We start from the raw sequence: 24,545 nt of genomic DNA, 5'->3' as shown, positions 1-24,545 counted from the left end.
GCAGGAAGTGCTTGGGGCTGTCAAGAAGCTAGTGAGGTCCTCTCCATCTTGTTGTAAAGCCTCCTGAACTGGTAACTGCAGCTCATGAGGACTTGGTCCTGGAACCTGCTCCTGAGGAAAGAGAGATTCAGAAGAAGGCAGGCTATGCTGTGAGCACTGAGGAGGTTCTCCTGTGTACACCTCCCCTGGGTCCATCCCCATGCAGAAAGAAACCAGGTAGGAACTGATTACCCTTTGTGGCCAGATATGTGAGAGATCAGAGACCCTTTTAGAATTACCTGCACTTTCTCAGATTTAGGTGACATCTTGATTACCTAGAAGCCTCCTCTTGACAACAAGAAGAATAAATGTCTCTCTTTGCATTTGTTTGTCTCAGCAGAGTTGTGTAGTGTAGGTACACCTAGGAGTGGAACTGCTAGGTCATAAGGTGCACTCATTTTCAGCCTTAGTATCTACTGCCAGTTTCCAAAGAAGTTGTCCCAATTTGGACTCCCGCTGGAAGTGTGTGAGAGCACCATCATTTTTTAAAATTTTGGCCATTCTAGAAGATTCATACTGCCATCTTTCTGTGGTTTTAATTTATATTTTTCCAATGATTAATACTGTTGAACACTTCCCACATACTCTTTTGCCACTGGCATATCTATTTCTATGAAGATATCTTTTCTTTGTTGATATGTAGAAGTTGGTTAGATATTCTGGCGCCGAATCAAATGCATATATTACATATATTTTCTCCCACTCAAATGTCTCCTTCTCACTCTCTTAAAGGCATCTTTTCAGAACAAATTCTTAATTTTAAGTCCTATTTATCATTTTTTTCCTTTATAGGGAGTGCTATTGGTGTCCTACTTAACACATTTTTGTTTCCCCTAAAGCAACAAAGATATCCCCTCTGACTTCCATAGTGATAAAAAGTTAAAATAGTGGTGAGGCTTTTAGGGGGAGGAAAGTGATTGGGAGGCAGTGACCCTGAGAGCAGGGAGGAGCCAGGGTGCTGATCATGTTCTATTTCTTGACCTTGGTGGCAGTGACATTTGCTTGTTTACTATTTAATTGTTCATTGGACTGCATACTTATTACTTATAACACTGTACATGTGTGTTATACTACCTTTAAAGTTAGAGGGGCGGGGAGAGCGAGAGCGAGACAGAGAGAGAGAGAGAGAGAGAGAGAGAGAGAGAGAGAGAGAGAGAGAGAGAGAGAGAGAGCATAAACAAGACAAGAGCCACTCACTGAAGAGATTCGAGATAATGACAAAAAATATACTCTGAGAGATTAGAGGAATATTTGTGAACAGATTATAAAACAGCATAGGTTTTCAATCAATACAAGCCAAACTTTTAGTAAATGTATTTTACCAAAATACCAAAATCCATTTAGTAAGTATAGTTTAAGACCAGAAACACTAACGTTGGTTAATAATACCACATTGAAAATAAATAGTGCTGAGCATAAAATCCCTCGATATTAATGAGGCTTCACAGAAAAAGTTAAGCAGGCACAGAGCCTAAAAAGAAGCAGCAGGTTGCTCTAAATATTTGGTTTTACAAATTCTTTATTAAAATGTTGCTAGCAGATATATGGCAAATGGACTTCTGTTTCCCACCATCTGCAGGCAAGAGGAGATATCAGAATGAGAGCCTTTTGCCTTAGAAACAGGGCACCCCAGTTGGGACCCCCTCTTGCTCAAGAGCTGTGACTCTTTACTTTTAATAAACTATCCTCTTTTGCAACTCCTCGCCTCTCCCTGGTCCTTGCTTCCATTCTTTGGTTTTGCGAGACCCCGATCCCGGCACTTACAGAAATTTCCTACACCAGACTTCTGTTTCCCACCGTCTGCTGAGGGCTGTGAGTAGGTGGTCTGTGCAAAACGGTGGCTAATGAGTCTCAGGTGGTGAGGAGTGTTTGAGACAACAGCAGAAATGTCACAAGAGGAGGACATAAGGGTCCAGTAGAGTCACCATCCAAGGCAGGAGCCCAATCAAGATGCCCAGCAAGGATACAGTAAATACTAAACTGTATCCCAGAACACAGCCAGGCTCTGATCCTGAAGATGAGAGTTAACCCAACAGGAAGTGCAGTTAAAGCAGAAAGGAAGGTCACGGTGAGGAGCTGTCGCCTCTCCAGGTGAGAACACCAAGACAGCACCAAAAGCAATCAAGAGTCTGCCAAGGTCCTCAGCCTGAGCGTTTTGGATGAGAAAGCCAACCAACAGCCTGTCCATGGCTAGCGAGGGCAGCAGGTGTGTGTCTGCATGGCTCTCTACCCTCAGCCAAGCAGGTGTGCACAACTGACAGCTGGTGCTGGCAGCCAGACAGCAACAGGCACGGAACAGATACAGTCTCTGAGAGGAGCTCGGAGTGCGCAGGTGTGAATTCAGTCACTTTCCTCTGTATCCTTTGATGCCTGCCCGCTGAATGACCCCCTGTCCATTTTTTATCCTCTATCCTTGACAAGCAGGAGATTTCTAGGGAGTAAATGCAGACTTTTGGACAAATGAGAAATTCTTTTTTGAGATGGAGGCAGAGTGAACAAATAAATAGGACTTTGACAAAGGAAATTAAAAAAACCAAGGCAATCAGAAAAATCCATCCTTGCAAACATGAGTGAGAAAAGCAACCTCAGGAACCACTGGGTGGCATGGTAGGGAGGAGGCAAGAAAATCCATAATTAGGGTAATCTATGGACAGATAACAGGGGATTCAAGCCCAAGAAATTCATGCCCAAGCATAGGAGTTTGCATTTCTCATCTGCTCATGCAACATCTTGTTTCCAGAGTTCACCATTTCTAATATCCAAGAGTCATCTTTTATAGCTACCATGCTATAATTTATCACATCCAGACATGCAAAAGCATCCTTTTTCTAACATTAAACATGTTTAATCAGGACAGTTTACAATAGCACTTTAGGGCTTTAATGAAAGAAAGGCATTTGACATATGATATTTACAGTAATCGTAACACTACAAGATTTAAAGCATAATTTTTTACAGTATTAAATCAGGAAGCCAAATTGTCCATGTTTCTAGTTAGTTATTTGTAATGCTTGGTGTGTGTGTGTGGCGGAAACTCAGCATCCAGAAATTAATTAATAGTTTTCCTCTACACAATTGTCAGTGTTATCACTGGGTGCTGCTGCTGGCTGCCAGCTCCTTTCTACCCTCGCTCTGGTGGCCATCAGCAAGTACGATTAATGCTAAACTACTTGTTCTAATAGCCAAATGCCAAATGTCACACCACATGCAGGATCATAATTATGTTTCAGGAAGTAGATGGATTTGGCTTTGTTAACCAAGAATTAACCCAAAATCTGGAGGCCATTTGAACTAGTGCTTGTGGAAAATACCCATTACACCTCAGCCTCGGGGATATCAGGACATTTTCAAGGACAGCAGTTTCATGCAAAGGTAAGAGCCTTGACATTCCTTTTTCAAAGGCTCTAAACCTTTCCATGTCAAATTCTAAAGTTTCCCTCTGTCTTCTCTTCTGGGACCAGTCAAATTTACACACATTCCAGCTCCACTGGAGTGAAATTCGAGTTCCTATTTAGGTATTTGGTGTTAACCACAGGTCCCACGCTTCGCTTCTCAGCCCTTTTGACATGTGTTTATTTGGAAAGGTAAGTCTATGAACTGGTGCCTTCCTCATATTTGACAAGTTCTGCCTGACTCAGGGAAACAGAGTGGGGCCCACCTTCACCAGGCAGTGATGTAAGGCGTGGAGTTACCTGGATTTCTGCCCACAGCCCCTTCAATAATAAAACACAGCCTCAAGGCAGAGTGACAACTGACACTTCTAATTCAGATTTCCATCAACTTCAAGTTGAAACTCAATCGTGAACACTGAAATAAGTGGAACATTACAAAACCCACAAATGAAAATCAAAGCCCATCTTTTTAATACAAGAGGTGTAGGAAGCTGGGACTCAACCCAGGTACCCACCTCTAGCAAGTGCCCAGGACCTTCTAGAACATATTGGTATTCTAACATCACCCTGGCTTCATCTGGTCCTTCTCCTTGGTTCCCCTTGTCCTGATTTATTTACTTAGCGCAATTATAATTAATGAGAATTATTAATTCTAATTTAGTTTTATGCATTTCCTAAGCTACTTACATCTTCTGTGGAATAAGATCAAATATCATTATGTTTGAACTAGAGGAGATGCCCTAAATCCTTCACTCAAAGCTTATTTCTCTTTTCTGTGTACAATTTTAATAAATTCATTCATCTGATTTCACAACACACAGCTACTTAGAAGATCACCGCTGACAAAAAGAGTGATTGTCTCTTCTTGATGTCGCATAGCATAGTAAGCCTACTTAATAGATGTTGTTGATGAAACAGTAAATGAATAAATGAGAAAATTCGTAGGGGAGTGATACCTTACAGCTAAACAAGGAAAAGACAGGAACTATTTAAAAACAAATAAAAGAAGCAAAAGCATAGCAGTTGGGGCCCACTTGGTATGGGTGTGATCTATCCACAGATTTTTAAAGGCCTTTGATGATTATAAAGCTATAGTTAATACTGGTAAGTATGACTCTATTTCTTCAAGAAAAAAAGTCAACGTATGCTTGGGACTCGTTAAGAATATGAGGATGTGTACTGTACACTGTGGCAAACTTTTTGTTTGAAAATAGTTTTTAAAACATAAAAGTTAAAGGCGTGGTAATTTTGAGCTATCTGGAAAATTCCCTTCTTCACAAAGCCTCATTGCCTGCCCATGCTGGATACCTGGAATGTAGATGAACTCATCTCCTCAGGTGGGAACAACATCTCGGGAGAAGCCATGTAGGTGGAGAATGCAGACAGTTTAGAGCTAGGTTCTGACTCACTCAGTGGTGTTGAGGGCGGGGCAATTCCAGCTAATCCTAGCGCTGTTCTCACGCCTCTAAAAGAACACTCATTACCACTAGGAGAGAGGAAGTTAACAGCAAGCACCTAAACAACTTTTTCCATCAAGTGATGGATAGTTAAGACCCCTGGACTGAATGACTGACAAAGTGACCTGATGGCGGTGAGGGGCCCAAACTTTGGTTTCCACAGCGTTACAAAAAAAGGGAAGATAATTCCTGGTAGTATGCTCATTTTTGGACCAAGGATGCTCCATGAATAGAAGATGTTATATAAGTTATTATTTGAGGCTTGACTCCCGTTGTGATATAAAATCACAGCCCCAGACTAAGCAATCCCTGACACTAGATTTCCCCAGTGGCAGCTCTGGCCAGTCCCATTTCCCAGTTGAGCACAGGAAGCAGCACAAGGCAGGGCTACAGTCTCAGGAGAAACGCCTGTTTCTTATCAGGAGCTTATTTACCACAGCCAGTTAAATAAAGGCGATCTCAACCCACAGGCCCAACCCCACACTTAGCATTTCTCAATTACAGTGAGCAAAGGTTGACTTATTCTTTTTTGTTTACAGAATTATGCAAAACTCATTCCTGGAGCTACAGTAGGGCTACTTCAGAAAGACTCTGGAAACATTCTCCAGCTGATCATCTCGGCATATGAAGTATGATATTTTACAGTTGGCATCTCTTTTTGTATTTCTTTGGTATTCAAACACTAAGATGTATTTTAGGCAGTTAATTGCACTTTCATTTGTTGGTAGAGAAAGTGCTTATCCAGAGAAAATCTCTGCATTAATGCAGCCAAAATATAAATTTTGTTTACTTTATTTGCAGATACTCTTCCTGAGAGGTGAGGCCAAAGGTAGGAAATCAGACACCTGATCATAAAATTGAGGTTGTTTTTGTAATAATAACTAACAGCCGTGCTGTCACCTGCAAAATTTTAATTCTACTGAAAAGGAGCGATGAGTCATACAATTAAGCTCCCCTCTTCTCTGCTTAAAAAAATAAAAATAAAATGAAGTTTAAGTTGTCACCTCCACAGGCTTAATGAGACTATCATAACTCAAGTGAAAAAACACAAAGCACACGAGAAACACCACTTTGTAGATTCTCTGCATTTGGGGACCAGGGAAATTTTCCATTGGTTTTATACTTTTCTTTTTTTTTTGCCTTGGTTTTATAAATTAGTACTGGAGAACAGAATTCCTCCCTTAAAATGAGATCTATACCTACAGGGTCACTATATTCTTCTTCTTTGTGCCCATTTCATGACTCAGTTCATCAATGGTGGATGGTCAGATGCCAACTCTTTATTATTTTGGTTTCTAAATATTATCCTCCTTTCTTGCCTTTACTTAACAAAGAAAACACGTACACACACACACATACACACACACACACACACACACACAGACCCTGATGCAGCTCTAAATTAGGGCATGAATAAAAAATAAAATTTCATAAAGCACTAAAGCTCTAATATTTGCTCTAAACAGAAGTTACATAATAACAAATGAATAAAATTCTAATTTTTGATGTTTTAAAATTACAACTAAATCCCAGATGTACTCTATGCCAACACTTATTGTGTAGTGAACCAGTGTTCCTTAACTAAATGATATTTCAGAATCATCTGGTAAGCTTTTTAAAAATAGGTGTGTCCAGATTTCTCTCACAGACATCTTAGAAAAACATGAAGGGAAGGAAGAGCTACATATTTTTTTTAAAACTCCCCAATAATTTTGATATTGCCCCACAAATTTTGAAACTCACCTTAAGTGGGAAAAGCAAAGTATTCCTTCTCAAATACATTTCCTCAGAGAATAAAATACGTACATGTCCATTAAAATTATAGGACGTGTTTTTTTTTTGTTTGTTTGTTTTTAACTCAGATCCTCAGAAACTTCACTTTTCTTAGCTCACATCAGAACTTAACCACCACATTAGCTCATGCTTGAAATTCTTCCAGACAGGAAAGCTTGTCAACAAAATACTAAAAAACCTTTCTCCCCCGTTTGTAGTAATTAAAAGTTTTGATGTGTAGAATCAAATAAGATCACATAGCAATCCTTCACCCAAGGAGAACACACTCAGTTTTCTTTAACCCAGCACGCTCAAAAGTGATCGCCACTAACATCTTCAAAGGAATTAAGCAAATCAGAAAACAAAGAATTGTTAAAAATATTTCCCCCTTCTGTCTGAGCGGCCTGGTCGTTTTCCACGTTTGCTCTGTTGGAGGCTATATCTCACTTTTTGGCCCCAAATCACTCACATAACGTACAGGGTAGTTGAAATCAAGGCATCGCACACTTGAAGTGAATCTCATGTCTGTATTTTGTCATCTCAAAAATACGAAGACGTGTCTATTATTCTTATACCAAATAATCTTGCTCTGGAGTTATAATTGAAATTTTATGATTCATTGGGTGGAGTATGCAACAGCTCTTGGCACTTGCTCAAATTATTTTTCTATTCTGTTATTTCTAAATGTATTCTAAAAGGACTTTAAGATATGGGGATTCATAGACTGGCTTTCTTTCTAGTCCCTAAAGAAAAAGGGCAGGAAAGAATATATTGAGAGAAAACACTTCTGACTTCTAGTGGGGCAGAGGCAGTTTGTGTTTATAATTAGTTACTATGAATTTTTGCAGTGCCATATTGACATAAAAAAAACCCTTAAATACCAGATGTGTATTATTTGACCATCATTCGCTAATTTCCTTCCCTCTCTAACCGCATAATAAAAATTACTGAAATATGAATGCTCCCAAGGTAAACTCCCTCTTCTGGCATTTAAGTTTCAGAAGGGAAGTGAATTGGTTTGTTTTGTTCTGCCTGGTTCATAGTAGATGCTCAATAAATGAATGCAGGATTTGTTAAAATATACAAATAAACATTTATGTTCTTCCTTTGGGAAATTCATATTAAAATATACCTGGTGAAATTTGCAATATGATATTTCAATTATATGAATTTCAGTGCTGAGATTTCCTTCATTTTGGTTAGGTTATGTCACCCACTATGCCTAACTGCTGTCATCTACAGACTTTCAGGTCATATCCCTCATTTCTCAGTTAGCTCCTGACTCACCGTGCCACTGTTTTCAACACAATCCTTTCTTAATTCTTGACGATTTCAGTCTAAGAGTGTGTGTGTGTGTGTGTGTCTGTGTCTGTGTGTGTGTGTGTGTGTGTATAAAAGCTTACCCATACCCTGGCCTCTTAATTTCTTGAACTCTGGTCCTAAAATGATCTTGTCCTCTTCCCACTTAATTACCTTTTCATGTCTTCACTCTCTTCTCGTAGCTTAAACCTCGTCATTGCCGGTGCACTCTTCCATAATCTCAACTACACGCAACCCATTCCCTGCTCACCACTTCCAATCTTTCCAGCTCCCTCCTGCTAGTACCCCTAATGTTTTTTTCAGCACATCAGGACTTTCAATGAATTGAGCCCCCACCGTCTCTTTACAGTTCCTCATCCCCTTGATGTCCTCTCTTGCCAGGAATACTACCTTACAATTTAATCATTATGACCACTCCTTCGACACACCTTCAAATTCCCAACCCCTTGTTGCTCCTTTCAGGTTGCTTGGCCAACCACGGTCCTGGTTAAATCCAACTGTCCACTCACTCTGCACAGCTGAATGGGAATGGGAAAAACATACAATCATGCTAACTGTTCCCACTTGAAATTCGTGATCATGGACTTAACGCAAGTTCCAGCAACAGGCTGTATTTCTGTAGCATATATCCAAGGAGAGATGTTCAGGAGTCGGCTGATATGTTAGTTGACAATTCAGAAGAGTAACCTGGACTCTCCCAAACATAGTGCACTAACAGTTTTCTCCTTCTCAACTGATAGTAATTCCATCCGTCCACTTGCTATGGCCAAAAATCTTGAAACGATCCTTAACCATACCCTCCCCTTTTCTCTTACATTGCAGATGTCATCTAACAGAAAATCTCATTGGCTCTATCTTCAAAATTATTTACAATTTGATCCAATCACTGCCCTCATCCTGGTCAAATGCACCATCTTCATTCACCTGAATGCTCCTAAATGCTACTTCTCATTTCTGCCTTTGGTTTCCTGCATTCTGTTTTCAACCAAACAGTTAGAATTTTATTTTTAAAATATTAAATCAGTTCCTATCACTCTTCCATAGATAACCCTAATTGTTTGCTCCTCTTATGTAGAGTAAAAGCTGAATTCTTTATACCGGCTTGCTAGGACCCTACCAGATCTGGTCCCCTTCACCCTGTTACCTCTCTGACGTACCTCCTATTGCTCTCGTTGGACTCTGTCTGTTCCAGCACAGCAACCCTGGCTTCCTCGCTGTTCCATTCCTAGAGCAAACTAGACATGCTCCTGTCTTAGGGTTTTTGCTTTGACTGTACCCTCTTCCTGGAACACGCTTTTTACAGATATCTGAATAGCTAATTTCTCCTCCCTTCCTTGAAATGTCACCTTCTTAATGAATTCTACTCTACTTTTTAAAAATTGGCCCCTTCAATCTCTATATACACTCTCTTAATGTTCATTATCCCACTCTAATTTGTTCCCCTAGCATGTATCATCTTCTAGTGTGTTATGTAATTTTCTTATTTATTGTATTGTTTCTTTTTTGTCTTCCCATACTGGAATATAAACTACAAAAGGTCAACTATTTTAGTGGGGTTTTTTGTATTTTTTTCCCTAGCACCTAAAATAGTGTCTGATACATACTGGGCACTCAATAAATATTTTCTGAATGAATAAACTTATAATGCAACTAGCTGAAATGAAACAGATTTAAAGAATAAATTTTAATGCTTAATTGGCAGAATTCAAAATCTTAAGACATGATGAGAATAATTTATAGGACTGAGAAATGACATTTCAATCTCTGATGAAGACCATAGTCTGAAAAGTTAGCCTGTGTCCATCTACTGAAGGAGTGACAATATGGGGAAAATGCAAAAGCAGGAAAGAAAACTAAGTTAGAATTCCCAGTCAGCAACTTAGAATTTGGAGGAAGATAAGGTCATCTTACTATGCAGTTAGCAAAATTGTACTTAACGGAAATTTGAAGCTGAATATGCTTTTAAAATCCCCACAATGAAATTAGTATAAGAACTCAAATCTCTTTAGATGAGCTGAAGTATAACTTAATTCATAGTATTTTATAATTTATGTATATTCTGTTTTTTTAAATAATTTGGTTTTGTCCCCCAAATACAGACTTTTTTTTTCAATTTTTCAATGACTGTTGACAGTCATAATAATGTTATGTAATTATTACATATAATTCAATGTTATATTAGTTTCAGGTGTACAACTTAGTGGTTAGACATTTGTATAACTTACAAGTGTTCCCCCAATAAGTCTAGTACCCATCTGATTTTGTTATTACAATCTTATTGATTATATTCTCTACGCTGTACTTTACATCCCCATGACTATTTTGTAACTGTCAATTTGTACTTATAATCCTGTCACCTTTTTTACCCAGTCCACCAATCCCCCTCCCATCTGGCAACCATCACTTAGTTCCCTGTATCTAGGAAACTGTTTCTGTTTTGTTCCTTTTGTTTTTTAGATTCCACATATACGTGAAATCATATCAAATGATATTTGTCTTCCTCTGTCTGACTTATTTCATTTAACATAACATCCTTTAGGTCCATCCATAGTAAGATTTCATTCTTTCTTATGGTCGAGTAATATTCCCTTGTACATATATACCACTTCTTTATACAATCGTTTATTGATGGTCATTTAGCTTACTTCCATATCTTGGCTATTGAAAATAAACCTGCAATGAACATAAGGATGCATATCTTTTTGAATTAGTGTTTGGGATTTCTTGGGGGTAAATACCCAGAAGTGGAATTGCTGGGTCATAAGGTAGTTCTATTTTTAATTTTTTTAGGAACTGCCATATTGTTTTCCATCGTGGCTGCACCAATTTGCAATCCCACCAACAGTGCGCAAGGGTTTCCTTTTCTCCACATCCTTGCCAACATTTGTTTGTTGATTTATTGATGATAGCCAGTCTGACAGGAGTGAGGTGATATCTCATTGTGGTTTTAAGTTGCATTTCTCTGATGATTAGAGATATTGAGCATTTTTTCATATGTCTATTGGCCATCTGTATGTCATCTTTGAAGAAATGTCTATTCAGGTCCTCTGCCCATTTTTTAATTGTGTTGTTTTATTTTTGGTGTTAAGTTGTATGAGTTCTTTACATAGTTTAGATCTTAACCCATTATCAGATAGGTCATTGGAAAATATCTTCTCCCATTTGGTAGGTTGTTGATGGTTCTCTTTGCTGTGCAAAAACTTATTAGTTTGATGTAGTCCCATTTGTTTATTTTTTCTTTTGTATCCCTTGCCCGAGGAGATATATCCAAAAAAAATATTACTAAGAACAATGTCAACAGACTTTGACTTTGTAAAAGAAAGAGAAACAGATAAAGTCTGAATAATAACACTAGCTTCCCCCCAAACAAAAAGTTCTCCCGTCCACCTTTCTTGACATTCTTCCTCCTGAAAAACTTTACCTTTATTTCCCCCTCTGCCACAACCTATATGCCTCATGTCTAGTCTTCCTCCCTTCAATCTACGTCATCACACATATCAACCACCCCAGTTCCTGATCCACAGGCCTCAGGCCAGGGTGAAAGCAACAGGATCCCAGCTTTCTTGACTCAAGTCTTCCTATTTCCTCCACTAGTTTGTTCTGCACCTGACTTCCAGACAATTTCCTTGCAGGTCTATTTTCAGTAGATCGGGCCCCTGCTTAAAAGTTTCCAGGAATGTTTCCTAGAGGTCTCAGTTCCTCTCTTCATACTGCAGGGTCTTTGTTGTCTGATGTCTCCCAGGACAATTGACATGTTGGCTTGGTCTGAGCCCCCTTGTATTCATTCTACACCCTTTCTAGCACTGAGCTTTCTCTCTTGTGATCCTGTCACCTGAAATACCACTGTCCCACTGTCGTCCCCTCCACACGTCTAAATCCAACAGCCGTTAAGAACCCGTCTTCCAATACTTCAGCCTTCACTGACCACCTTCTATTCTGAACTGTCCCAAACCCTCATTTGTATTATACATTTAAAAAAAAAAATCATATTGGTACATTTACCGACATTGTATAACTGCTTCATTTGGTTCCATCTTGTTTTTTTCAGTAAGATGATAATTGTCTTGAGGGCAGAAATCCCGTCTTATACTCATTCCCCCAGACTTGAAGCTACACTAAATGTATAATAGGTACTCAATAAATTCCAATATTGATTTCAAGGCACAGTTTCTCCCATATTTTAATACCTCTAAAATTGGGACACGTTTTATAATAAATGGTGTCTTACAAATGCTGTCAGCCAGGCGGAAGTCACAGTGTAGTTCTCATTGCCCGCACATGTGTGGACTTGGCCTTGGCTATACAAGTGTGTGGTGTCACTTCAATTTGTTAAGTGCATTGTTCGTACTATAAGTGTTGAGTATAATTGCCATTTTAAAATACCTTTAAAAGTGTGCACTAGGATTGGATACTAAAAAGAAAAGTTATTGTATATGCTGAAATGTACAAAAACAGGGCAGCAGGGTATAAATTTGATATCAGTGAATCAAATATTCATTGTTGGAGGAATGACTGCAATTTCGTATTCCTTGCAAAGCAACAACCAGCTGTTTTATGGGATCTGAGAAATGATTATACTTATAAGAAAAGGAAACTGTTGTTACATTTTGTTACTTAATACAAGCAAAAGAATTTCCTTTTATAGGACAAGCAGTGCAACTCAGTGCTAGAGAATTTACCGATTCCCTCAAAATGGATAAAATTATTTTCAAAGCAATGATAGACTAATGGCATTGATTCATATGTTGTGCAGAATGATCTTGAGGTGTTTTGTCATAGTTTTTCATAAAATAATAGTGTATCTTATAATTAATGACGTCTTAGATTTGATAAAATACAACTGTGTGTGTGTGTGTGCGCGCACACGCGTGTGCATGTGCGTGTGTGTGTGTGTGTGTGTGTGTCTTGCTTACTTGATTGCTGATATGGTAAATTTTTTTTAGAAAAAGAAATTTAATTTTATTCATTTGTAGTTTCATGAACATGATCCTCAGATTCTCCTTCTGGCTGTATTTTTTGGTTGCGACTTCATTTAACTCTTTATGTCTTAACTAAAGGAACTACGGTCTGAGGTGGAACTGGAAGTATTAGGAGACACCGAAAGACTTAACCTGTCCTTCACAGCCATCTGTAACAATGGAACCCTCTTCCCACACCAAAAGAAATGCTCTCACATGAAGGTGGGAGACACGGTAAGTAGATGGCCAATAGATGGTCTGAAAAAATATTCAGAGAAGTCAGAAGTTACCTTAATGCACTGAAGCTGGACTTGTCCTTTCAAGAATTTCAAAAGCTATTTTCAAAGATGTCCTAATAAATGCTTCTGTCAAAGCTGATCCCCATGTGGCTTTGCTTCCTCCCATGCATTTTGGTGGATAAAAGAAGATAATCAGTATTTTCTTTTCCAGGCTTCATTCAATGTGACTGTGAGTATATCAAACTGTGAGAGAAGAAGCAGGCACATAATCATAAAGCCTGTGGGGCTGGGGGACACCCTAGAAATACTTGTCACTCCGGAATGCAACTGTGACTGTCAGAAAGAAGTGGACGTGAACAGCTCCAAATGCCACAATGGGAATGGCTCCTTCCAGTGTGGGGTGTGTGCCTGCAACCCTGGCCACATGGGTCCTCGCTGCGAGTGCGGAGAGGACATGCTGAGCACAGATTCCTGCAAGGAGACCCCAGATCACCCTTCGTGCAGTGGAAGAGGCGATTGTTATTGTGGGCAGTGCATCTGCCATTTGTCTCCCTACGGAAACATTTATGGGCCTTACTGCCAGTGTGACAATTTCTCCTGCGTGAGACACAAAGGACTGCTCTGCGGAGGTAGGCTATGTCTAAATCCACCTTCCTCTGTGGCTGTGTAAGTATTAAGAATGGGCTGTGCATCTTTGGCACCTTCCACAGTTGCCTGGGCATAGTAGGTGCTCAATAAATATTTGCTGATCAATTAAGTGCATTATCTGTAGACCTAAGAAATGTCTATTTGGGTCCTCGGCCCATTTTTTAATTAGATTGTTTTATTTTTTTGGTGTTAAGTTGTATAACTTCTTTATATATTTTGGATCTTAACCCATTATCAGATAGATCATTGGAAAATATCTTCTCCCATTTGGTAGGTTGTTGATGGTTCTCTTTGCTGTGCAAAAACTTATTAGTTTGATGTAGTCCCATTTGTTTATTTTTTTTTTGTTTCCCTTGCCCGAGGAGATATATCCAAAAAAATATTACTAAGAACAATGTCAACAGACTTTGACTTTGTAAAAGAAAGAGAAACAGATAAAGTCTGAATAATAACACTAGCTTCCCCCCAAACAAAAAGTTCTCCCGTCCACCTTTCTTGACATTCTTCCTCCTGAAAAACTTTACCTTTATTTCCCCCTCTGCCATAACCTATATGCCTCATGTCTAGTCTTCCTCCCTTCAATCTACGTCATCACACATATCAACCACCCCAGTTCCTGATCCACAGGCCTCAGGCCAGGGTGAAAGCAACAGGATCCCAGCTTTCTTGACTCAAGTCTTCCTATTTCCTCCACTAGTTTGTTCTGCACCTGACTTCCAGACAATTTCCTTGCAGGTCTATTTTCAGTAGATCGGGCCCCTGCTTAAAAGTTTCCAGGAATGTTTCCTAGAGGTCTCAGTTCCTCTCTTCATACTGCAGGGTCTTTGTTGTCTGATGTCTCCCAGGACAATTGACATGTTGGCTTGGTCTGAGCCCCCTTGTATTCATTCTACACCCTTTCTAGCACTGAGCTTTCTCTCTTGTGATCCTGTCACCTGAAATACCACTGTCCCACTGTCGTCCCCTCCACACGTCTAAATCCAACAGCCGTTAAGGACCAGTCTTTCAATACTTCTTGTATATATCAGAGGTTCTCTTGTGTTTTTATCCGGCTCTCACATTTGTCTAAAGTGAGATCTCTGCCCAATGAACTTGCATATCTATTATTATTTCCGTAAAAGTAAGTAGGTAACAGATGGAAATGCCTTTTCTTTGGTTATTACCCAGACTCCACAAAACTGCATGTAATTTGAACTCCATTATCTTCCAGACTTTTCTTGATCGGGCTTCCAGGTATCTCACCCAACTCTTAATGCTGATTACTTTGGAAAAATTAAAAGCTAGGCTGCTTAAGTAGCATAAGGTCAAGGACAACGGACACACATGCAAAAAAAACCTTAAATGGACTTTCAGGGACTTCATGTCACAAATATTTATTAAATACCTATTATTTGACAGGGACTAGGTTAGGCACTGGGTATAATAAAGATGAATAAGGATGTATATAAAAAAGGCCGTGGAAAGGGTAAAATTGAAAAATTACTTAGAATTTTTTGAGATTGAGAAAACTTTTAGATAGGAGAAATATTTATGTTTTAATATTTGTAGATGTAAAATCATTGTAGTTTAAGAATAAATTACATATAACACTGCTCTAAAATCATTCTGATATATACATATATAAATGTGATCTTTTAAAAAAGAATTACAAATGTGTTAATATACTTTAAAATGATATAAATGTGTGTTACAATTGAAATATTAACTGCTGAATTTAAGCTCTCGTGTCTCCCTTTTTCACAGTGTATGATCAGGCAGATTTTCAAAACAGAAAACCATTGTCTTTAGAGAAAAGTAAGCAAATTATGTTTTCAAAACCACACTGTCAGGGGCATGTAAAAGAGACTGATTTTCTTTTTGAGAAAAAGAGCCTCAAAGAATTCCAAGCACTTTGAACACCATTTGCTACACTTAGAAGTGTAGCTACGTTTCGTTCCTTTGCTGCTGCTGTTTCTACCAATAGGTTCCTCCAAGGCTGCCTTCTTTCTTCACCCCAGAAAGTAAAAAAATTAGGATCTGTCCACACTGAGACACATTCCTCTCCCCTTTCATTCAGAGGTGTATTTCTTTATTTGATGAGTGTGTTTCCAAACCCTCATCAGTCTTCTTTTCACAAGATGTAGATAGGACATGGTCTGAAGCCTGAGACCGTCACCCCGTCTTAGAAAGAACATGTTCAACAGAATCTCAGATTGCATTTCTAATACAAATCTTCCAATAAAATATGTGCTCAAAACATTTGAAATTACCTTTCAAAAAAAAGCCCTTAAGTGTAATCTAATAAAATATGATAGCAATACTAACCCCACCTATATTTCACCCTCTAAATCTTAGAGCAAACAGACCTGGGCTGTGTAAATTGCTAACTGTGTTCAGTAGCACACTTCTTCCAGTTTCTTGATGGTCTTTCATTTTATTTTGTATCATGCATGAGAACAGAAATAAACCCCAAAAGAAATGACTTGTTCTGTTCGTTGTAGTTCGGAACGTCTGACACGAGTACCTCTCTCTGTATCAGCTACAGTGATTGTTAAAGAAATTTTATTTAGAAAATACAGTTATGTTTTCAGTTGGACTCAGAAAACTCCACCAGTGCCAACTGCCTTCATAGTTTGGAGTAATTTACAACACTCAACCATTACTGCTTCTCCAAAGCTATTTTGCTTTATGGTAAAATTGCAAAGGATGTTACTCTGTTATCAGTAACTTTCTCTATAAAAGGTATAATAAAAGTAAGTATAATTATTCAAATTCAACAAATAGTTATGGAGTACTTACTATGTGTGTGGCATTGTGCTTAGTGTAGCAGTAAAAATTGTGCCTAACCTTGTGCCTGGACATTCTGTTGGTGCTGTTTGCAACAGGCCCAAATAGGCTACAGCTCCACTTCTTATGTAGACCTCATTTATTTTTACGATTAATATATTCTGCAATGCGCCACTTCTCTGAAGGGCTATTATCACAATGTTCTTTTTTATACACCTTTTTTCATCCATTCGTAGCACTCACAGATATAGGACTCCATTGATTTTTTTTCTTCTTGCCCAAATTCCATTAGTCTTTTATATTTGGATTCTAAGAGATTGGAAACTCTAACAGGCAAATGGCATTACAGAAAAAAAAATCCTGCCATTATGCACTTACAGTTATCAGTCAATGGCATTCCATAAAGATCTATTCATCTGAAAAGAGCTTGATAATTTTTTCTTGATGTTTGGTTTCCGTCTTGCCTCTACATGAGCCTTTATAAAGGTTTTGTTGTTGTTGTTGTATGAATAGGTGTTTTGGATAATTAGCTGCTTGCGGATATCAATTAGCAACTTTTGTGACCAGGTCATGGTTCTGGAAGGCCCACAGAAAGGGGTGTTTCTTAATTCTGAATGGAGCTCTTGGAAGGGTTTCCTAAATTTCAGCCAAGTAATCCTTACATGCACTTGGGCATTCTCAAAGCATTTGGAAATACACATTTCTCTTGAAAATATTTATAAACTGTATTAGTTTTTTCAGGATAAACTTCAATATAAAAATATCTCCCTATCATGAAAGTAAATCTCCCTTTTTGCTGAGGAAGAAACAAAAAGCAATTGTAGTTTAGAGGATAACTTACATATAAAAGTTAAATAAATGGTTTTGGCCTAAATCACCTACCTATTCTTAGCTTTGAGTTAATTAGTTCAATTATGAATGAAATAGGTTATGAAATAGTGTTGGAATATGTCTTAATATCATGGATCCAGATAATTTTCAACTCTTTTATCTCATTAGAGAAGTATATCTCTTTTTAGTATATATACCGGGGGTGCCAAAAAAATGTGTAGAAGTGGACACTTTGGTCAACGTTGCTCAAGAGTTGTTCGCCATAATCAGAAGCATCTGGACGCTGATGGTAACCACTTTGAGCACCTCCTGTAATTGCAGAAGTCAAATGTGACGTGTATTCCTCTTTCATTATCGGTATATATGGAGTAGTACAATTGTAATAGTTTTTTCCTTTCTTAAAATGTGTATGCCTTTTTTGACACCCTCTGTATATACAGAGGGTGCCAAACCCTGAAAGTGGTGTTTGACCCTAGAAAACAGAGAGCTTTGTGTTGCAGATCACGGCGAGTGTGACTGCGGCGAGTGCGTGTGCAGGAGCGGCTGGACCGGCGAGTACTGTAACTGCACGACCAGCACGGACGTGTGCATCTCTGAAGACGGGGTGCTCTGCAGCGGGCGAGGGGACTGTGTGTGTGGCAAGTGTGTCTGCACGAACCCCGGAGCCTCCGGACCCACCTGTGAACGTTGTCCTACCTGTGGCGATCTCTGTAACTCTAAACGGTAATGTGTCGGCTTTCTCCAGTCTCCTTTGCCCAAAGGTTTCATGAGGATCAAAGTTCCAGTGACGTTTTAGAAGCTCAGACCTCAGTTTGCTGTTGCTGGGTTTGGTCTCTGAGCATTCATCAGCACCCACAGGCCTCTGTGATCGTCAGCCTGGAACAGCAGTCCCTGGCTTGCCTTTTTCTCAGTCCTGATTATCCAGGGCCACAATGTCTCATTTCTGCTAGAGACTGGCAGGGGAAGCTGAGCTGATGTCCCACACTGATAGCGTCAGATAACCTCTCCGTGACAATGCCAGCCACACATAAGGAATGCCCTGGAGGTAGGCTGATGACACCCACATTCAGTACTTTTTCAGGGGAAACAGACAAGCTTCTTTCTTATTGAGAAGTTCATAGCCTGACCTTACTGATTCTTTCCTATCTATAGACTCATGGAAGCAGAGACAGAAAGACAATCTTGGCTTTTAATTCCTTCCTACTTCTTTACCGCTCGTGCTCTTTGGCACCTTTCTTTGGTTGTCATTCTACACAGCTTTTGGGTATTGTAGTTTCTTTTATGCCATAAAAACAACAAAAACACCAAAAATACATTTTCTTATTTTCTAGTCAGGAATTTATTTCTTTGGTTGGCAGATAACTTCTTAAGGGAAGTGGGGCAACATTTGTTAGATCCAGTGAAACAAGTTTCCAAGTTGGCTGTGTTAGGACGTTGTAGTGTATGAGGTATTATGCAGCAAACATGCTTAAGAAGCTCATATTTTCATTAATTCTGCTACCCAAAATGCGGTGATATTTGCATTTCCAATGTAAACAAAGTGAGAAAATCAATATTGATTCCGTGGGCTGACAGTAACAGTAGGGGATATAAAAGGCACTATATGATAGGAACTATATGGTGGGCGATAGGTCTACCTGACTAGCTTGGGCAGCCGTCATGAAATGCACAAAGGGATAGAGGTTCTAAGGGCTTCCACAATCTCCAGCAGCCCCCTGCAAGGTCTCCAAGATAAATGCAATATGCTTACAATGCAAATGTAAGTTTCAGACAAGACTTCTATCCCCATCTCCACATAGATTGTTGTTCCTAAGCCCTTCCTGCAGAGGAATTCAGAGGCTTCCACTGCAAGGGAACTAATTGGTAAGGGGCAGGGAAGACTTGCCTAAGGAAGTGTAGTTTGGGCTGAGATGTGATGAGGCATGGTTGGGGGTGGGGCATGTTTCCAGCAGTTGGAACAGCATACATGGCCAGGGGAAGAGAGAGGCAGCATGATGTGTGCCCACAGTAAGAAAACTTTGGCTGTTTTGGGGTACTCCCAACACAATCTGTTTGTAAAGTGATTTTCATACAAGATTAATTCAGGGTCTAAGTTTTATTTTGCTATATAGACATCATTAGAGTGGTTTCATTCCTGGGCTATGTTCTTGGAAATATAATTTTCTACAAATAGTGATCTTTTATTCAAAAGCCTGTTTTAATGAGAATCCAGGCTGTAATGCTCAGCTTTTGAAACCACCTCTATCAAAGGCTTGGGTTCATTCAAAAGAGATACAGAAAAGCGAAACTTTTAAATAGTCATTCAGGACATATATATATATATATATATATATATATATATATATATATATATATTCTTGGAATTCTTGAATTCCAAGAATTCAAGAATATATATGAATTCTTGGAATTCTTGTTAAAATACTGAGCATTTCTGTTAAGAAATTCAAACTTTGTCTAGTCTCAAATTATATTTTAGCAGTATAAACGCTTCCCAGGAAAATGTAAAACGAAAACAGCTAAATCAAATACCAACGTAACTGAGTGTTGTTGATTTTTTTTAACTTAACCAATCAGAGCAATCATTAGAGTTAAATGAGAATAGTAGCTATTATCAAGGCCACTCAGGGAACATTGATTACTGAGTGGAATTAAGAATAAAGCAGTTTCCTCTTGGATATCACCCAACCATTTTTCTGAAAGTAACACAAGGCGTCGTCCTCGAGGAGACAGTCCTAAAGCAACACAGTGACAGCATGAAGGCAGCCTCCCAGCTGCATATCTATTTTCTGTCAACATGAACTGATAAACTCTGTTGAATAATGTTCACAGGAGCTGCATTGAATGCCACCTTTCTGCAGATGGCCAGGCCCGAGAAGAATGTGTTGACAAATGCAAGCTAGCTGGTGTGACCATCAATGAAGAAGAAGGTTCTACTTGTCTTACATTGCTTTCCTTTCCTGTTACTTAGTTCTTGTGAGGCAGAACCTCTGTGATGGGCTTTCCAGTAGCTGCACTTCATTTGTACCCAGGCATTAGTTCACTTATGCTAGTTATTAAGGGTAAATGCAACCCGTAAGGCTAAACATCTGATGGCTGGAGATACAAGCAATGTAAAGTCACAGCTACTCTTATTTGACTTCAGCTCTGTGGGCAAATTCACCTCTGTTTAACAAAGGAAATTGTAGAGATGTCCAGGATGCTATACTTTTTTGAATTAGAATTGAAGGAAATTGAAGAAATATCTAAATGTTAACTTCAAACCTGAAATCATCCTCTATCATCTGATTGTAAAATAGGACAAAGCAAAGTGTAATATGGGTTTCCTGAGAGCGGCCATCTGACATTGGGCACTTATTGATTCATAGTCATTTTTTCTTCCCTCCCCTCCTTCTGTATGCTTTATTTCCAACTTTGTCAACATGGACATTACATGACAATCCTTAATTCCTTATTGTCTTGCCCTCCAAATACAAGAAGGGCCTGTTACCTTTCACTGCTAACAAATTCTGCTCTTGCTTTCCCTTGTCATTTTTAAATTTAATTATTTACAATCAGATTCTTCCTAATGGCAAAATAGCATCTCAGATATTTAAATGGGGGTTGTATTTTAGCTGAGAAGGCCATTGAAAAAATAATTGGTGAACTTTAAAACCAAGAAGAGGACTGACTCTTCCTAAAAGGACAATCTAGGGGGGACTGGTTTTTCCATCATCACGAACTCTTTGCGTTATCATGCTGCTCAGGTAGGACTGCTGCTCTGCACGCTGTAGAGATGCGACCAAAATGTATTTCAGGGAAAGTGGCATAATCAAGACAATAATTTATGACACTCTAGGATATGTGTCTTGAATAGACAGAATTAGAATACAGAAATTAATCCATTTCCAAAATGGAATAAGTTAGTGACATTTATATTGTTTTGAAAATTACCTACATTGTTTCAAAATTGAGATATCTGACTGTGCACAGTTGAATAACCCTGTATGGAGGGGCATGATAAGTGCTCGTAAAACCCCTCGTCTGTGCTCTTCCGGGGACTAAAGAAAAATATGCCAAATAGCCATAAATTGGACAAAATGGTGTGTCTCTTACACTAATACTGAAGATAAGATGCTGTAAAAGCACTGAGTAAAGTGGTATTTGTGGACTGTCCACATTAGTTAGTAACTGGTATAAAGTCTCAGCATATCTTTCTGGCTTTATTTCACAGCAAACATCTGGGATATTTACTAGGTGGTCCCAAGGAATGACTAAAAATTGCAGAAAATGCCCTGCCAATTACTAGAACTCAATTCAGTAGCAGCATGGGAAATTGAATGTGCTGAGGGAAAAAATAAAAAGGAGTGAACCTTGGAAACATGTAAATCATCAACAGGGAATTACAATATTTAAATACACATTTTTCTAAGTACATTATCTTAAATGCTTGGATTTGAAAGGTCTAAATGGCATTTAAATATTTGCATTATTCCTTTTGTGTAATTGACTAAATTATCTACAAAAGAGGGGAATGCAACAATTTCTTACTCTTAAATTGAAAATAATCATTTTTAATACCATTTAAAGGACTAATCTTGATGAATTTGAGAAAGAATATATTTATCAGCCTGTGAATTCAAATGTCACTTTTCTAATAAGCATTTTTATAGGTCTATGTCAAGTTATTTACCCAGTTATGTTAGTGATCATACCACCTTGAAATTATCACAATATATTTGCTCTTCTGAAGGATCTTTTATCAGCCCACACTTCCCCCAACAAGGACACAGAGAGTAAAATTAAATAAGTATAACTTTATAATCTAAATAAATTGTTCCCCAGTGGTGCTGTGGTGACTTTTATGAGCATTTCTAAGGATGTGTGGTTTAACTTTATTCAATCCATTTTACTGAAACAGACATTTTTAATTTACCCAACATTCGTGTACTCAGAGCATTGTTACTCAAAGTATACTCAATGGAACACCAATTCTGAAAGTGTTAAATGGAAGAAAAACACCCATGATCTTATATATTTTGGAAATGGGAAGCTAAGCTTTTTATTTTCTTGAGGGACTCCCAAGAGTTCTTATGCACATTAAATTACATGTGCATTGCGAATTTTCAGGAGAGGCAAGGGAAGAATTAAAGTAAGGAGGGATTCCCAAACTTATTTGACCACAGAATCCCTTTTGTTTTTCCCCCTTTGGGAAACTGTTTTCTCTGACAACTACTGGCTAGGGCCCAGGACAGAGGTCTTCAACACATAGTTATCTTGATTTAGCGGTGCAGACGGTTTATATTTTCCACATATTTCCTGGACCTTCCTAGACCCTGGTCTCTTCACACCCGTTCTCACATTTCTTTCTTTTCTAAGTATGATTTCATGAACTGCCTGAGATCTTATTTTCATTGTATTATTCTAGAAGAGCACTGCTGGCACTCATAGAGGTGGGTAGAAAAGAAAGCTCCATTTCTTTTGAGCAACAAAAGAAAACCTTAGCAGCTAATTATGCAAATCTCCAATCCAAGCTGCACCCTTTCATTGCACATTCAATAATGCCATTTTAATACCCAAACACTATAAAACAGGCTAACTCTAGAGTCCTAACAGTCATGAAAAGGAGTGGTGTAGTAATTAAAGCAAGAAGGGAATCATGACTCAAAGGTCATATTAGCAGTTCCATTAAAACTTAAATAATCCTGGCCAAGTAAAGTAAGCCTCCCTGTGCTTCAGTGTAGCTATTTAAAAGAAAATAAAAAAGCAGGATTAATATTACTGAAAGGAGTATTATAAGCTGTCCACATATTTTCTACCTGAAAATAAAATGTTCCACTAAGTAAGTTGGAGAGGAACAGAGTGGGTATGCATTGTCATGGTGGAGAGGGGAAAGGAAGGAAAGAAACTACTCTAACAGGAAAAGCCATGTTCCCCAAGACTCCATGACTTCTAGAGAATTGCAGTGGTGTAATAGGAGGACATGTGGTGAAGGCCATCTAAAAATGACCAAAGCATGAATTACATATGCAGTTCTGTTGCTATCAAACATGTGAAATGACACAAATTTCACTAACCAAGTATTGCCTGGAGGTTCCCAAACCTCTTAATCAGAATCACCTTATTAAAAATAATACTAAACAACTCACTAAAAATACTAACACCTGTGTGTATCTCTGACTTCTCAAATCAGAATGAGCAGGGATGGGTCCCTGAAATTCATATTTTTCAGAACTCCCACGTGATTTCAATGATCATAAACATTCTGGAATGACCAAATGAGAATGATTTGTAATTAAATTTCTTAATATTTCTATGTAAATAGATGCTTCTTGTGGATTCAAAAATAGTTTGTTCACTTAAATCTATCATCTGAAATCTTACAGAAATGCTAAATTTTTTACTACTTTTACTAGTCCCCGTTTTCGTAGATAATACGAGCATACTTCTCACAAACCCTGATAGGAGGTTTTTATCTTGTAGACTAAATGCAAAGCAATGTAACATTTCTATGTTTCTGTGGCTCCTGCATTTTTGAACCAAAAATAGCCTGTTATTTAATTTTTCTTTGTTCGAGTCAGGGCAACATATTTAGGTTCTATTTTATTAAAACTTTTTTGTATTTAAGCTAATGAAAAACGTTAGAAATCTAGCCAGAGTAATGCAAGATTATCTTGGACAGTCCCAGTTTCAATATTCTGACCTATTGGGTCATAGTACACCAATATTGGATCGCACGTCTTAACATTTCAGGTTAATAAATGGTCATTCTATTTACAGGTTTCTGTAAAAGTGTTTGTAATGAGATCATTAAAAAGGATCCAACTTAGAAGACAGGAGAACTTTAAGCAAGCTTTTCTTTTTTTTTAAATTAGGAAAATGCTGCATAATTTTCGAATAGGTGCCAGACCACTAGAATTTTTAATAAAAAAGGTATTAACATCTCAGATAGACCATTTTACTATATTTTTAATTTCTGTCATGACATTTATTTTCTGCCTCTTGAATAAGCTCAACAAGAAAGAAATTTCTATTTGGAAAAGATTTGAGGAAAACTGGAATATACACACACACACACACACATATTTATATTTATTTTGTGTTGTTTTTTTTTAATTAAGAAAGGGGCTATACGGAATGGTGAGA

At 38.3% G+C, this 24,545-nt stretch overlaps 1 protein-coding gene across 2 annotated transcripts in view; it reads left to right on the top strand.

Moving 5' to 3' along the window:
* The window catches only part of ITGB6 (integrin subunit beta 6), a 128,559-nt gene that overhangs the window by 90,264 nt on the left and 13,750 nt on the right, over nucleotides 1-24,545 (top strand). For both annotated transcript variants that reach the window (XM_081051693.1, XM_081051692.1), the window contains 5 exons: nucleotides 5,428-5,517; nucleotides 13,039-13,173; nucleotides 13,390-13,807; nucleotides 17,924-18,146; nucleotides 20,253-20,350. In XM_081051693.1, coding sequence (XP_080907819.1) covers nucleotides 5,428-5,517; nucleotides 13,039-13,173; nucleotides 13,390-13,807; nucleotides 17,924-18,146; nucleotides 20,253-20,350 — 964 coding nt within the window. The remainder of the gene's footprint in view (nucleotides 1-5,427; nucleotides 5,518-13,038; nucleotides 13,174-13,389; nucleotides 13,808-17,923; nucleotides 18,147-20,252; nucleotides 20,351-24,545) is intronic.

The sequence above is a fragment of the Rhinolophus hipposideros genome, assembly GCF_964194185.1.
Source record: "Rhinolophus hipposideros genome assembly, chromosome: 6".
NCBI lineage: Eukaryota > Metazoa > Chordata > Mammalia > Chiroptera > Rhinolophidae > Rhinolophus > Rhinolophus hipposideros.
This window is presented reverse-complemented; position numbering and strand designations above follow the sequence as displayed.